Source organism: Rhinolophus ferrumequinum, chromosome 20 (assembly GCF_004115265.2).
Source record: "Rhinolophus ferrumequinum isolate MPI-CBG mRhiFer1 chromosome 20, mRhiFer1_v1.p, whole genome shotgun sequence".
Taxonomy (NCBI): Eukaryota; Metazoa; Chordata; class Mammalia; order Chiroptera; family Rhinolophidae; genus Rhinolophus; species Rhinolophus ferrumequinum.
The window spans coordinates 20,532,002-20,546,935 of record NC_046303.1 but is presented as its reverse complement, the minus strand read 5'-3'; the positions used below and the strand labels follow the sequence as shown (position 1 = coordinate 20,546,935).

Here is a 14,934-nt window from a genome sequence, read left to right as displayed (position 1 = left end):
TTATAAAGGGAAGGATTTGGATTAGAGATCAGATGAAAGAAAGAAAGACAAAGGGCCAAATCTAAAGACAAGGACAAATAGGACGAAAAGGAGTACTGCTGAAAAAAGCAAATCTATCTTAGCTGTGGCTATCAATAGGGAGAATTTCAAAGAAAATAGAAAGAGAAGGAAAACTAAAACTGAATTTCTTTTCCATAAGAATTTGTAATCAAGTGTCAGGGTCCACATTTCTAATCTCTGTACAATTGAAAAAAATAGCGCTGCAATCTAAGAATTGAACACTGATCCTAGTCGTAGTATCCCAGGCATTCAGCAGAAGCAAATAGAATCACACTCATCCCAGGTTTCAAAGATAAATATGAGGTCTTACAATTAAGTTGGTGAACTCTTCCTAGAAAAAGTGCTCCATACCTCATTGCTGAATATCGCTATGGTCACCTTTGAAGTACACCCCTTGGGAAACTATGCACCGATACCAGTGCCTAGTTCACCCTTCAAAGCAATTTTGGAACTTTTTCTGGAGTGGCCATCAGAGCTGTCGTTGTATTACCCTTGATGTCCTGACGTCATCAAAATGTCTTCCTTTCAATATTTCCTTTATTTTCCAGTAAAGAAAGAAGTCATCGGGGGCCATATCAAGTGAGTAGGGAGGGTGTCCCAATACAGTTACTTATTTACTGGCTAAAAACTCCCTTCAGACAGTGCCATGTGAGCTGGTGCATTGTCCTGATGCAAGAGCCATGAATCATTGGCGAAGAGTTCAGGTCGTTTTCGTCTAACTTTGTCACGTGACCTTTTGAGCACTTCCAAATAGTAAACTTGGTTAACTGTTTTTCCAGTTGGTACAAATTCATAATGAGTGATCCATCTGATATCAAAAAAAGGTGAGCAACATCATTTTGACTCTTGATTTTGACTGATGGAACTGTTTTGGTCGTGGAGAATTGGCTGACTTCCATTATGCATTTTGATGCTTTGTTTCAGGGTCGTATTGGTACACCCATGTTTCATCACCAGTGATAACGTGGCCCAAAACATTGTCTTGCCTCTCCATAAGGTCTTGGCAAACTTCAACTCTTTTTTGCTTTTATTCACTGGTGAGCTCCTTTGGGACCATTTTTGCACACACCTTTCTCATGCCAAGATTTTCAGTTAAGATTTTCGTGTTTCTCTATGGATGTTTACTTGGTCTGCTATGCTTCTTATAGTCAGCCAACAATTTTGACAAACAATTTGACGAATTTTTGCAATGTTTTTGTCAATTCTGCTTGTTACTGGCCGTCCTGACCTCTCTTCATCAGCGACGTGTTCTCTCCCTCAGAAAAACATTTAATCCATTTATATGCTGCTGTTTTCTTCATGGCGTTATCTTTATAAACTTGGACTAACATATCTGATTTCACTTCCTCTCTTGCCAAGTTTAACAAGAAATTAATGTTTGTTCGTTGCTCTAATTCAAGCTCAGACATTCTCACAACAGCACCCAAAAACACACAACAAAAATAATGAACACCACTCAGCAAGACACAGCCACATGTTGACACAAACACAACTGTGAGACACTGATATACCAAGATTATGAAACCTTACTGAGCTGTTCATACAGTGCTGCCAATGTAAGCGGCAAGTTTGCGAATGTAATTGTCAGACCTCGAATCATATGCAACTTAGACTTTACAGACTTTTCACATATATAGTTCCATTGAATACGAGCTCAAAAAAATTCAAGAAACACAAGAGAATGAAGACATCATGAGGATGAATCAGAAGAAACAACAAATAGTAAAACTAGTCCACAAAGACTTCAAAAAGCGTATACAGAATGTAAACTAATTATGCCTAAAGAAATCAAAATAAATAAAAACATAAGCAAAGAGTAAGAAACTACAAAAATGACTAAGAAGATATAAAATATAACCAAACAGAACATCTAGGCTTGAACAATATAATCACTGAAATGAAAATGTCAATATAAGTGTTAAGCAGCAGATTAAACACATCTGGAGAGAGAAAGTCAAAAGATAGATCTGACTCAAAAGTACACATCATGCAGGACAGAAAGAAACAAAATATAAAAGAGAACTTAAGAGATTAAGTGTTTTAATATGCTTTAAAAAATTTCAGAGAATAAACATTTAATTTTTACATCAATGAAGGATATGATGACAATGACCATGTACATTTAATTAGAGTTCCAAAATAAGATAATGGAGATGGTAACTTTATTTCATTAAATTTAAATACTGACATAAGAGAAACATAACATGTTACAAACATATAACATACAAATATATAACAGGAAAATACAGAAAGCGTGAGTTGTCCTATAATTCATAAAGAAATTCTTCCAATACTTAAAAAGCTTCCTCAAAGAGACTACAAGACTCAAATGGTTTTACAGAAGATTTCTACCCAGCATTCTAGGTTCGGATCATGAAAAATATGATTGCAATCACATCAAAAATCACTATGATCTATACAAGAATTAAAAATTACAGATGAACCCCATTCATGAACATAGGTGGAAAAGAAAACTAAACAAAGCATTAGCAAAACAAACCCAACTATGTATAAAAATGGTAATACATCACGAGCAAGCTTATTTTAGTCGAAAATTTCAACAATGTCTTAATATTAGAAATACTAATTCATGTAACTCACAAGACTACAAAATTATAGGAAACAATCTTATTTGGTATAGAGAAATAATTAAATTCAACTTTCATTTATAATAAAATCTCTTATTCAAAGTAGAAATAGAAAGGTCCCTCCTTATACTGAATTATAACACAGTAACCTGTCATTATTCATTTACCCACTTGGCAAATTATGCCAAATATTGTCAAAGATATGACTAAACTAGAATTCTTATATATACTGATTCACAGAGTGAGGATTGGTTATACCCTTTTGGAAATAATATGGTATTACTTAGCAGATTTTTATTTTTTTTAACTTAGCAGATTTTAAGTGACAACAGCATGACTCCACTCTTGCACGCAGAGACTTATATAAGAATGTTCAGGGAGGCGTTGTTTGTATAATAAAACACTGGGATTTTGTAATAATAGAAAATTCAAATATCTTTCAGCAGGAGAATGGGTAAGTAAATTCTTCCATACTCATAAAATGGCCAGCTAGACAGCAAAGAATGACATCTATATGCATCAACAGAGATGAGCTAACAAAATGTTGTGTGAAAAGAGCAAGTTGCAAAAGTATAAAACTTTTTTAAAAGTTCAAAAACAAGCAAATAAAACAAAGGAAAGCAAAGAAATTATAAACACAAACTCAGGATCCTAATATCCCATAGAAAGGAGGAGAGATGTTATTAGAGAAAGGGACAGAGGGTCTTCAAAAGTATTGCTAATGAGATTTTCCTTAAATTAGATGGTGAGTGAACAGATGTTTGTCATATCATTGTACTTCATAAAATATAAATATTGTATTTTGCATTTATCTTTTATTTCATAATAAAAGAAAGTCTATAAAAATCTAATGTGATAATAATTCAAGATGATACATATAAAACTTCCTTTTATAAAAAAGGCAAATGATGGAAACAGGAAACAAATGTCAAGCAAATGAAATTGTTTACCTTATTAACATTGACTGAATACTAATTGATTTTTTTTCATGCGGGTACCTATAGAATGTGTTGTGAGAGATAGTGTTGTGCCATAGTGAGAGCCACAATGACCGGTGCAAATCATGGTTGTGATACTTCTTAGTTGTGGGATCTTGCGTTGTGGTTCCCTCATTTGTAAATAGAGGTAATAATAGGACTGAACTTATCAAGTTGCTGTGTTAAATGAGTTAGCACACAGAAAGTTCTGAGACAGGACATGCACAGAATAAATAAATGCCTAATTAATATTGGGTTCTACTCATTCTCTTTTGAATTAATACTTTGAAATGTTCTGTTTGTATTATGGTAGGCTTTGGTCATTTGACGAAGCAGTTGATGACATTGGCTGATGGACATGTGGTGTTGGCACTAGAAGGAGGACATGATCTCACAGCCATCTGCGATGCATCAGAAGCTTGTGTAAATGCCCTTCTAGGAAATCAGGTAAAAAAAAAAAAAAAGAAAAGAAAAGAAAAGAAAAAAGAAAACTAAAAGTATAAAAGAGTCAGGGTAAAAGACCAGGAATGTATGCATCCATATTTTTAAGTTGTTTTTTTTTTTTAAATCCCATGTATTCAGAAAGCACAGTGTTACTATTATAATTTGAAGAAAGAAGATAAGCCTTAGGTGCGAGAAGTTACATGTTCTCATGTTATATGCTGTAACTTTTGAATCCACATAGCACTCCCCTCAATCAAGTTATTGGTCAAACTCAATAAATGAGATAACCCTTGGGAGGAGAAATGCTTTGTATACTGACCCAACTAATGAGCATGGAAACACTGAAAAAGAAATAACTCAAAGAAAATTTCTCCTGAGATTTTCTGTAGGATTATGTTAGTTCAGGGGGGATAAAACAGCTTTCAAAAATATTTTTAGCTTTACTGAGGTATAATTGGCAAGTAATATTGTAATATATTTAAAGTGTACAATGTGATGATTTGATTCCCACCATTAAGTTAATTTAACACATCACCTCACGTAGTTACTTTTTTTTTGCAGGGTTTGTGGGGGAGAACACTTAAGTTCTACTCTCTTAGCAAATTTCAGTTATACAATACAGTATTATCAACTATAGTCACCATGTTATATATTAGATCCTCACACTTTATTTATCTTACAACTAAAAGTTTAAAATCTTTTTACCAACTCTCCCTATCTCCACCCACCACCACCACTACCACCCCACCCCTGGTCACCACCATTCTATTTTTTGTTTCTATGAGTTCGACTCTTCCTTTTTTGGTTTTGTTTTGTTTTATTTTGACGTAAGAAACACCATACAGTATTTTTTCTTTCTCTGTCTGGTTTTTCTCAATATAATGCTCTTCAAGTTCATCCATATTGTTGCAAATGACATGATTTCCTTCTTTTATTTAAGGCTGAATAATATTCCTATATCTATATGCCTGTATATAGATTGTAGATATATCACATTTCTCTATCCGTTCATCTGTCAATGGACACTTAAATTGTTTCCATACCTTGACTATTGTGAATAATGCTGCAATAAACATGGGAGTACCCATAGTTCTTCAAGATAGTGATTTTGTTTCCTTTGGATATATACCCAGAAGTGAGATGTCTTGATCATATGGTAGTTCTATTTTTAATTTTTTTAAGAACCTCCTACTGTTTTCCATAATAGCTGTATCAGTTTACCTTCCCACCAACAGTACACAACAGTCCCCTTTTCTCCACATTCTTACAGCATTTATCTCTTTTCTTTTTGATAATACTCATCCTAACAATATGTGAGGGAATTTCTGATTCTGGTTTTGATTTGCATTTCTCTGACAATTATTGATATTGAGCACCTTTTCATGTATTGTTAGCAATTTACATGTCTTTGGAAAAAAAAAATCTATTCAGATTTTGGATTCAAGTCTCTTGCCAATTTTTAACTGGTTTGTTTATTGTCTATTTATGGGCTATTGACTTGTATGAGTTAGATATTAATCCCTGATTAGATATGTGGTTTGCAAATATTTTCTCCCATTCCATAGGTTGCCTTTCATTTTGTTGATGATTACCTTTGCTGTACAGAAGCTTTTTAGTTCAATGTAGTCCCACTTATTTATTTTTGGTTTTATTAGCTTTGCTTTTGATATCAAAACAAACAAAAAATTGCCAAAACCAATGCCAAGGAGCGTACACTTACCCCTTATGCTTTCTTCTAAAAGACTTATAATTTCAAGTCTTACATTTTTGCCTTTAATCAGTTTTGAATTTATGTTTTGTATGATGTAAGACAGGGATCCAATTTCATTCTTTTGTGTATGGCTAACTAGTTTTACCAACACCATGTATTGAAGATACTGTTTTTCCCCATTGTATATTCATGGTTCCTTTGTTGAAGATTAATTGACCATATATGCATGGGCTTATTTTGGGGTTCTCTTTTCTATTCCATTAATTTACATGTCTGTTTTTAATGTGAATGTCACACTGTATTGATTAATTGTAGTATAGTTTGAAATTAGAATTGTGATGACTCCCATTATTATTCTTTCTCAAGATTGCTTTGGGGGTCTTTTGTGATTTCATATGAGTTTTAGGATTTTGTTTTCTTTTCCTATGAAACATGCCTTTTGATAGGGATTGCATTGAATCTGTGGACTGCTTTGGGTAATATGGATGTTTCAATAATATTAACTCTTCTGAGACATGAACATGGGATATTTTCCATTTACTTGTGTCTTCTTTTTGGTGTATAGATCTTTCACTTTCTTGGATAAATTTATTCCTAAGCAATTTATTATTTTTGATGCCATTGTAAATGGCATTGTTTTCTTTATTTCTTTTTCAGATAGTTCACTGTTAGTGTATAGAACCACAACAGATCTTTTTGATTTTGATAGTGTATCCTGAAACTTTACTGAATTTGCTTTAGGGTTTTCTGTACATAGCATGTCATCAGCAAATAGTGACAGTTTTACTTCTTACTTTCTAATTTGGATGCATCTTATTTCTTTTTCTTGCCTAATTGCTCAAGATAGTACTCATAGTACTATGTTGAATAAAAGTATCAAGAGTGGGCACCCTTGTCTTGTTCCTGATCTTAGAAGAAAAGCTTTCAGCTTTTCAACATTGGGTATGATGTCAACTGTGGTGATATGGTATTTATTATGTTGAGGTACATTCCTCCTATACCAAATTTGTTGAGAGTTACTATAATGAAACGATGCTGAATTTTGCGAAGCACTTTGTCTGCATCTATTGAGAGGATCATGTATTTTTATCTCCATTTTTAAATGTGGTGTATCACATTGATTGATTTGTATACGGTTAACCATCTTGCATCCCTAAAATAAACCTCACTTGATGATGATGTATGATCCTTTAAATGTGCTGTTGAAAATAGTTTGCTAATATTTTGTTAAGGATTTTTGCATTTCTGTTCATTGGGAATATCAACCTGTAATTTCTTTACTTGTAGTGTGCTTTACTAGCTTTCGTATCAGTTAAATGCTGATTTCCTAAAATGAGTTTGGACATGTTCCCTCCTCTTCAAATTTTTGGATGAGTTTGATAAGGATCGTGTTAGCTCTTCTTTAGTATTTGGTAGAATACACCAGTGAAACTATCTGATTTTGGACTTTTCTTTGCTGGGAGGTTTTTGATTACTGATTCAATATCCTTACTAGTAATTGGTTTGATCAGATTTTCTATTTCTTCATGATTCAGTCTTGGAAGGTTTTATGTTTCTAGGAATTTATCCATTTCTTCTACGTTATCTAATTTGTTAGCATATATTTGCTCACAGTACTTTTTTATGATCCTTTGTATTTCAATGTTATCAGTTGTCATGTCTTCTTTCATTTCTGATTTTATTAATTGAGGCTTCTCCTTTTTTTCTTGGTCTAGTTAAAGGTTTGTCAATTTTGTTTATGTTTTCATAAAACCACCTCTTAGGTCCATCCATTTTTAATTGTCTTTTTATTTCTATTTCATTTATTTCTACTCTGATCTTTATTTTCTTCCTTCTATTACCTTGGGCTTAGTTTACTTTTCTTTTTCTAATTTACTCTTCTTTCTTTTTCTTGAGGTGTAAAGTTAGGTTTTTACATGAGATCTCCTGTTCAAAATAATTTATTTTCCAGTTAGTGTTCATATGTAGTATTATATTAGTCAGGTGTACAACATAGTGATTAGATTTATATAGCTTGCAAAGTGATCACTCTGATAAGTTTAATACCCATCTGACACCATACGTAGTTATTAGAATATTATTGACTATATTCCCTTGCTTTACTTTACATCCCTGTGGTTATCATTATAACTGGCAATTTGCACTTCTTAATCCATTTTACCTTTTTCACCCATCCCTCCAAACCCCTCCCATCTGACAGCTATCGATTTGTTATCTGCATCTATGAGTTTTGTTTCTTAATGTAAAGCATTTGTCACTATAAAGTTCCCTCTTAGAACTGCTTTTGTTGCATCCCATAAGTTTTAGGATGTTGTGTTTCCATTTTTATTTTTCTCAAGATATTTTTGGATTTCTGTTTTGATTTCTTCTTTGACCCATTGGTTGTTCAGGAGCATGTTGTTAAATTACTGCATATTTGTAAATTTTTCAGTTGACTTCTTGTAATTGAGTTCTAGTTTCATGCCATTGGGTTTGGAAAAAATACCTGATATGATTTCAGTCTTTCTGAATTTGCTGAGACTTGTTTTGTGACTTAATATATGACCTGTCATGGAGAATGTTCCATGTTTGAAAGAGAAGAATGTGTATTCTGTTGCTGTTGGATAGAATGCTCTGTATATCTTTGTTAGATCCAGGTGGTTTAATGTGTAGTTAACGTCCAATGTTTCCTATTGATTATCTGTCTGGATGATCTATAAATTGTTGAAAATGGGGTATTAAAGCCCCCTACCATTATTGTAAATTTGTCTATTTCTCTCATTAGATCTGTTAATATTTGCTTTATAAACTTAGGTGCTCCTATGTTGGACACATTAATATTTACAGTTGTTACATCCTCTTGATGAATTGACCACTTGATCATTTATAATGACCTTCTTTGTCTCTTATTATAGTTTTTGGATTAAAATCCATTTTTTTCTCATACAGGTATACTGCCTCTGGTTTCTCCTGGTTTCCATTGCCATGGAATATCTTTTCCATCCCTTCACTTTCAGTCTGTGTGTCCTTAAAACTAAAGGTATTCTCTTGCAGGCAACATATAGGTAAACTTTATTTTTTTTAATCCATTCAGCCACTCTATATCTTTTGTTTGCAAAATTTAGTCCATTTCCACTTAAAGTAGTTATTGAAATGTATGAGTTTACTACTGCCATCTTGTTGTTTTCTGGCTGTGTTGTAGTTCCTTATTTCCTCTCTTGCTGTCTTCTTTGGTAAATTGATGATTTTCTATACTGGTATGTTTGATTCTCTTCTCTTTATCTTTTGCTTATCTACTATAGGTTTTTGTTTTGTAGTCATCACATTTTTTTTTTTTAGTTATAATAGTGTATTTTAAGCTGATAACATCTTAAATTCTAATGCCTATAAAAGGTCTACATTTTTACACTTCTCTCCCTCAATTTATGTTTTTGATTTCACAAGTTAAATCTTTTTATATTGGGTACACAATAACAAATTATTATAGTTATAGTTATTTTAAGTACTTTTTTATCTTTTAATCTTTACACTAGAGTTTATGTTATTTACCCACTACCATTACAATATTAAGAGTATTATAAATTTAATTATATATTTATCTTTACCAGTGAGTTTTGTTTTCATAAGTTTTCATGTTACTAGTTAGCACCCTTTCATTTCAGCTTGAAAAACTCCCTCTAACATTTCTTGAAAGGCCAATCTAGTGGTAATGAATTCTTCAGCTTTTGTTTGTCTACAAAGCTCTCCTTCTAAAGGACCAATTTACTAGTTATTCTTGGCCAGCAGTTTTTTCCCTCTGCACTTTGAATATATCATCCCACTCCCTGGTGGTCTGTAAAGTTTCTGATGAAAAAATTCACTCATAATCTTAATGAGTTTCTCTTCTATGTAACAAGTTGCTTTTTTTTTTTTTTTTGCCACTTTTAAGATTCTTTCTTTGTCTTTATCTTTGCCAATTTAATTATAATATGCCTTGGTGTGAGTCTCTTTAAATCTATCTTATTTGGTACTTTTTGGGTTTCCTGGACTTGGATGTCTGTTTCTTTCCTGAGATTAGGGTAGTTTTTAGCCATTATTTCTCCAAATAAGCTTTCTGGCCCTTTTTCTCTTCTCCTTCTGGGACCCCCTATAATGTGTATTTTGATCAGCTTGATGGTGTCCCATAAGTCCTTTAAGCTATGTTGACTGTTTTTCATACACACACACACACACACAAACACACAAAATACCGGGAGTGACAAAACAACGTATACAGGTGGACAGTTTGGTCAACGTTGCTCAAGCAGTAGTTTGCCGTAATCAGAAGTGTCTGGACGCTGATGGTAACCACTTTGAGCCCTCTTGTAATTGCAAAAGTCAAACATGACTTGCATTCATCTTTTGTTATCGATATATATTGAGTATTACAATTTTAATAGATTTTTTCCTTTCTTAAAATGTGTATACATTTTTTGGCACCATGTATGTGTGTGTGTGTGTGTGTGTGTGTGTGTGTGTGTGTGTGTGTGTGTGTATTTGTTGTTGTTACTTCCACTGAATGAGTTTTACTGCCCAGTCTTCAGCAACACTGATCCTTTATTCCATTTGCTCTAGTTTATTGCTGAACTACTCTATTGAATTTTTCAGTTTAGTTATTGTATTCTTCAGCTCTAAGATATCTGCTTGGTAATATTTTCTATCTCTGGTTAAATTCTCTGTTCATGCATTGCTCTCCTGACCTCAGTGACCATCTTTATGATCGATACTGTGAATACTGTATGGGGTAAGTCATTTTTCTCCATTTCATTAAGATCAGTTTCTGAGGATTTTTCTTTTGCTTGGAATATATTCATTTTCTCTGACTCTCTTTCTTGGTTCCTACACATTAGATAAAACAGCCCCCTCTCCCAATCTTGACAGATTGGTTTCGTGTAGGAGATTAACTTCATCAGTCAGCCCTGCCCAAGCTCCTGTTTACCTTTCGAACCTTTGTGATTGTCCAAGCTACAATCTTTGATGTTAGTGGTTCCTAGTAGTTGAGTATGTGCCAAGACCTGTCAGTATCCGTAAGGCAAGGATTACAGTGAGCACCTACATGTAGGCTGACCAGAAGCTGCACCCTCAGGTAGTAGCTGGGAAAGTACACGGTCAGATCCTTCTATGAAGAAACTGTGAGATGGGAATATTTGTCTGTTCCTTCTGCACTGTGCCTGGGTGTAGAGCCTATCGGGTGAGGGGTGCTTCTGTGCCTGTTTAAAAACTTCTCTGTTTTCTGTAGTCATGAACGCATGCCCTGCTGCCTATCAGAGCTAGGTGATTGGAAGACCTGTCTTATGCATAGCAGCCATAAAAGTTGGGGTGCTAGATATATCAATAAGCTCCTTCCAGGGACACTTGGTATTATTGTTAGAGTGAACCAGAGAGCGAAGACAGAAGTGCCCTCAAGCTCTTTCAGTCTCTGGTGAAAATCACAATCAACCTTGATGTATGCTAAGTAGAAGCCATACTCCTCAGGCAGCAGCTTGTAAAGTCTGTAGCCAAACCCCTTCCAGGGAAAGACTGGGGGATGGGCAATTGTGCTTGCTTCTTCTGCACTGAGCCGGCGTGGGTAGCCATGACAAGTACTTGCACACTTGTTAAGAACTGCTTCTTTGTCCCCTGAGACTCATGAATTCAAGCCCTGTTGGCTTTCACAGGTAGGTAATTTGGGAGCTCATTCCTTAGGTGGGAAACTTAAAAGATAGGATACTAGATGTGTGGTCCACACCATTCCCTCCTCAGTGAAAGCTGGGGGTTCCCTCTCAATTGTGCCTGGGGTGGGGTTTATGGCGAAAGTGTGTCTCAACCTTTCCTACCCATTTTGATGTGGAAATTTTCTCATTGGCTCAGTGTGTAGGAGTCACTCAGCTAGTGTCTGGATTTCTCTCAGAGGGAATTGCTCCAGGTGTAGCTGTACATTCAGTACATCCATGGAAGGAGGGAAATCCAGAAGCCTCCTGTGTCACCATCTTGGTCCAGAGGCATAAAAATATTGATAAACTCTTTTTCCTGTTTTCCATTTATGAAATCTTTAGGCTAAGAGATAGGTATTATTTCCATCTTACAGAAAGTGATAATGAGTCTCAAAGAGGATTAAGAAATCCATTCAAAATCAAGCAGCCAGAACATATTAGATCTAAGATTTGAACCTGTATCTACATTGCGAAAGGTTATTCTTTCTTCTTTTGTATCACATACATATTTTTCTGAATACTCTGTATACTTCACATCAAATTACCATGAGGTTCACTTCAGATCAGAGCAAACTTTTGGACCAATTAATTGCAGTTATGCAAATAGTTCAAAATTTGTATGTATTCATTAAAGCTATCAATTCATTTATTTGTGTAGTGAATGTATAGAAGTGTTATGACTATTTTATATCTGTGTCTTTTTTATGAACTTGAAATATGACTTACTTATGAAATAAATGTATACAAAATCATTTTTAAAATCTATCATTCATAAGGTATTTTAACAGTAACTCATGCTTGTGCCTGTAATATTTATGGAGGGAAAAAAAGTTATCTTTTCTTCCGCACACTGAACATATAAGTTTTATTGTCATCATTATCTTAAGACATATGGTGCTTCAACATGATTGTTGTGCTATAATTATTGAAGTAAACATGTACGTTTTTAATTTGAAGGAAAATATGAGAGAGAAAACTTGAGCACTACTCAAGTCTTTATTGTATAATTTTTGACAGCCCAATAACCCAAAGGATGTAACTATCTAATGATTAGTGTTATTATTAGTGGACTGCTATTTCAGATCACAGAAATTCAAGGTGTCGAAGATTTTCTAACTATTAGAGTCTTTCTAAAATTCCTACGAACCTTGGGGGTGGCCGGTTAGCTCAGTTGGTTAGAGCATAGTGCCGGTAACAACAAGGTTGCTGGTTCGATCCCCACATGGGCCACTGTGAGCTGTGCCCTCCTTAAAAAAAAAACAAAAAAAAAACAAATAAAATTCCTACGAACCAATGTCAAATGGAATGTTGTTGTTTTGTGTGTGTGTGGCAATTAAGGAGTGCAAAGTTAAATGTTACTTCTACCTTATCAGTTGATGTTGGGCTGTGCTATTTGCCTACCAGATAACATATTTTACAGATTTATCTATATTCTCAAATTACTTATTTGACTTTAAATACAGACATATCTTAGGGAGGCCGTCTGGTTTTAATATTTGCATTATGAAGGCTTATGCCAAATGTGCGGAAAATCTAACAGTAGGTTGTAGATTATGGCTCCATGGATGATTGACCTGCCCAGAAAGAAACGTTACCCCGTTGCAAAAGCCAAATACTTTTCCAACTATGCGAAAGGAAATTATGGAGTTCACTGGCTCTCTTTGAGCAAGTGCTCTTATAATATCTGCATTTTGCTCACTCTGTTCTTCCAAGTGAGGGCTTCCAATGAGGATGGAGCACGTTTTCCTGTGGTTGCTTTCTTTAAGAGATGGCTGTGTTTCAGAACAGATTCAAATCAGTCGTGTGGACTTTTGTGGTATTCTTAATTTATCTGAGTTTACTAAAAAGCAAAATGGATGTGTTTTCTACTACCTTCCTTTCCCCTGATGCCTTTTATTTTCCTTTTTTTTTCTAATTTTTTTCCGATTACAGTTGACATTCAGTATTATTTTATATTAATTTCAGGTGTACAGCATAGTGGCTAGACATTTACAAAGTGATCCCCTGATTAGTCTAGTACCCACCTGGCACTATATATAGTTACTACAATATTATTGACTATATTTCCTATGCTGTACTTTCCATCCCTATGACTATTTTGAAGCTACAGTTTGTACTTCTTAATCCCTTCATCTTTTTCATGCAACCCCCCCACCCCCCTCTCATCTGGCAACCATCAGTGTGTTCTCTGTATCTATGAGTCTGTTTCTGTTTTGTTTGTTCATTTATTCTTTTCTTTAGATTCAACACATAACTGATATCACATATTTGTCTTTCTCTGTCTGACTTATTTCACTGTATTCACTGTACCCTCTAGGTACATCCATGTTGTCGCAAATGACAAGATTTCATTTTTTAATGGCCTAGTAATATTCCATTGTATATATGGACCACTTCTTCTTTATACAGTCATCTATTGATAGGCACTTAGGTTGCTTCCATATCTTGGCTATTGTAAATAGCACTGTGGTGAACATAGGAGTATATGTATCTTTGCAAAATAGTGTTTTGGCTTTCTTTGGATAAATACCCACAAGTGGAGTTGCTGGATCATAAGGTATTTCTATTTTTAATTTTTTTGAGGAACCTCCAAACTGTTTTCTATAGTAGCTGCGCCAATTTGCAATCCCACTAACAGTGCATGAGGGTTCCCTTTTCTTCACATCCTCACCAACACTTGTTTGTTGATTTATTGATGATGGCCATTGTGACAGGTGGATATCTCATTGTGGTTTTAATTTGCATTTCTCTGATGATTGGTGACATTGAGCACCTTTTTATATTTCTATTGGCCATCTGTATGTCCTCTTCGAAGAAATGTCTATACAGGACGTCTGCCCAATTTTTCATTGGATTGTTTGTTTTTTTGGTGTTGAATTGTACGAGTTCTTTGTAAATTTAGGATATTAACCCTTTACTGGAAGTATCATTGGCAAATATCTTCTCCCATTCAGTAGATTGTCTTTTTGTTTAGTTGATGGTTCCCTTTGCTGTGCAAAAACATTTTAGTTTGATGTAGTCCCATTTGTTTATTTTTGTGTTGTTTTTCTATCTCCTTCGGCAGAGGAGATATAACAGAAAAAAATATTATTAAGAGCAGTGTCAGAGAGATTACTGCCTATGTTTCCTTCTAGGTGTTTTACGATTTCAGGTCTTACATTTAAGTCTTTAATCCATTTTGAGTTTATTCTTGTATATGGTGCAAGAAGGTGGTCGGTCCAGCTTCTTTTTTTTTTTTTTTTTTTTTTTGCATGTATTTGTCTAGTTTTCTCAACACCAATTACTGAATACACTTTTTTTTACCCCATTGTTTATTCTTGCCTCCTTTGTCATTGATTAAATGACCATATAGATAGGGGTTTATTTCTGGATTCTCTGTTTTGTTCCATTGATCTATGAGTCTATTTTTATGCCAATACCATGCTGTTTTGATTACTGTGGCCTTGTAGTATAGTTTGATGTCA

General features: G+C 34.3%; 1 protein-coding gene across 1 annotated transcript in view; it reads left to right on the top strand.

Annotated features, from left to right (window-relative positions):
* The window catches only part of HDAC9 (histone deacetylase 9), a 664,661-nt gene that overhangs the window by 591,781 nt on the left and 57,946 nt on the right, over positions 1-14,934 (top strand). The window contains exon 24 of the mRNA XM_033088745.1: positions 3,939-4,072. Within this exon, the coding sequence (XP_032944636.1) occupies positions 3,939-4,072 (134 nt within the window). The remainder of the gene's footprint in view (positions 1-3,938; positions 4,073-14,934) is intronic.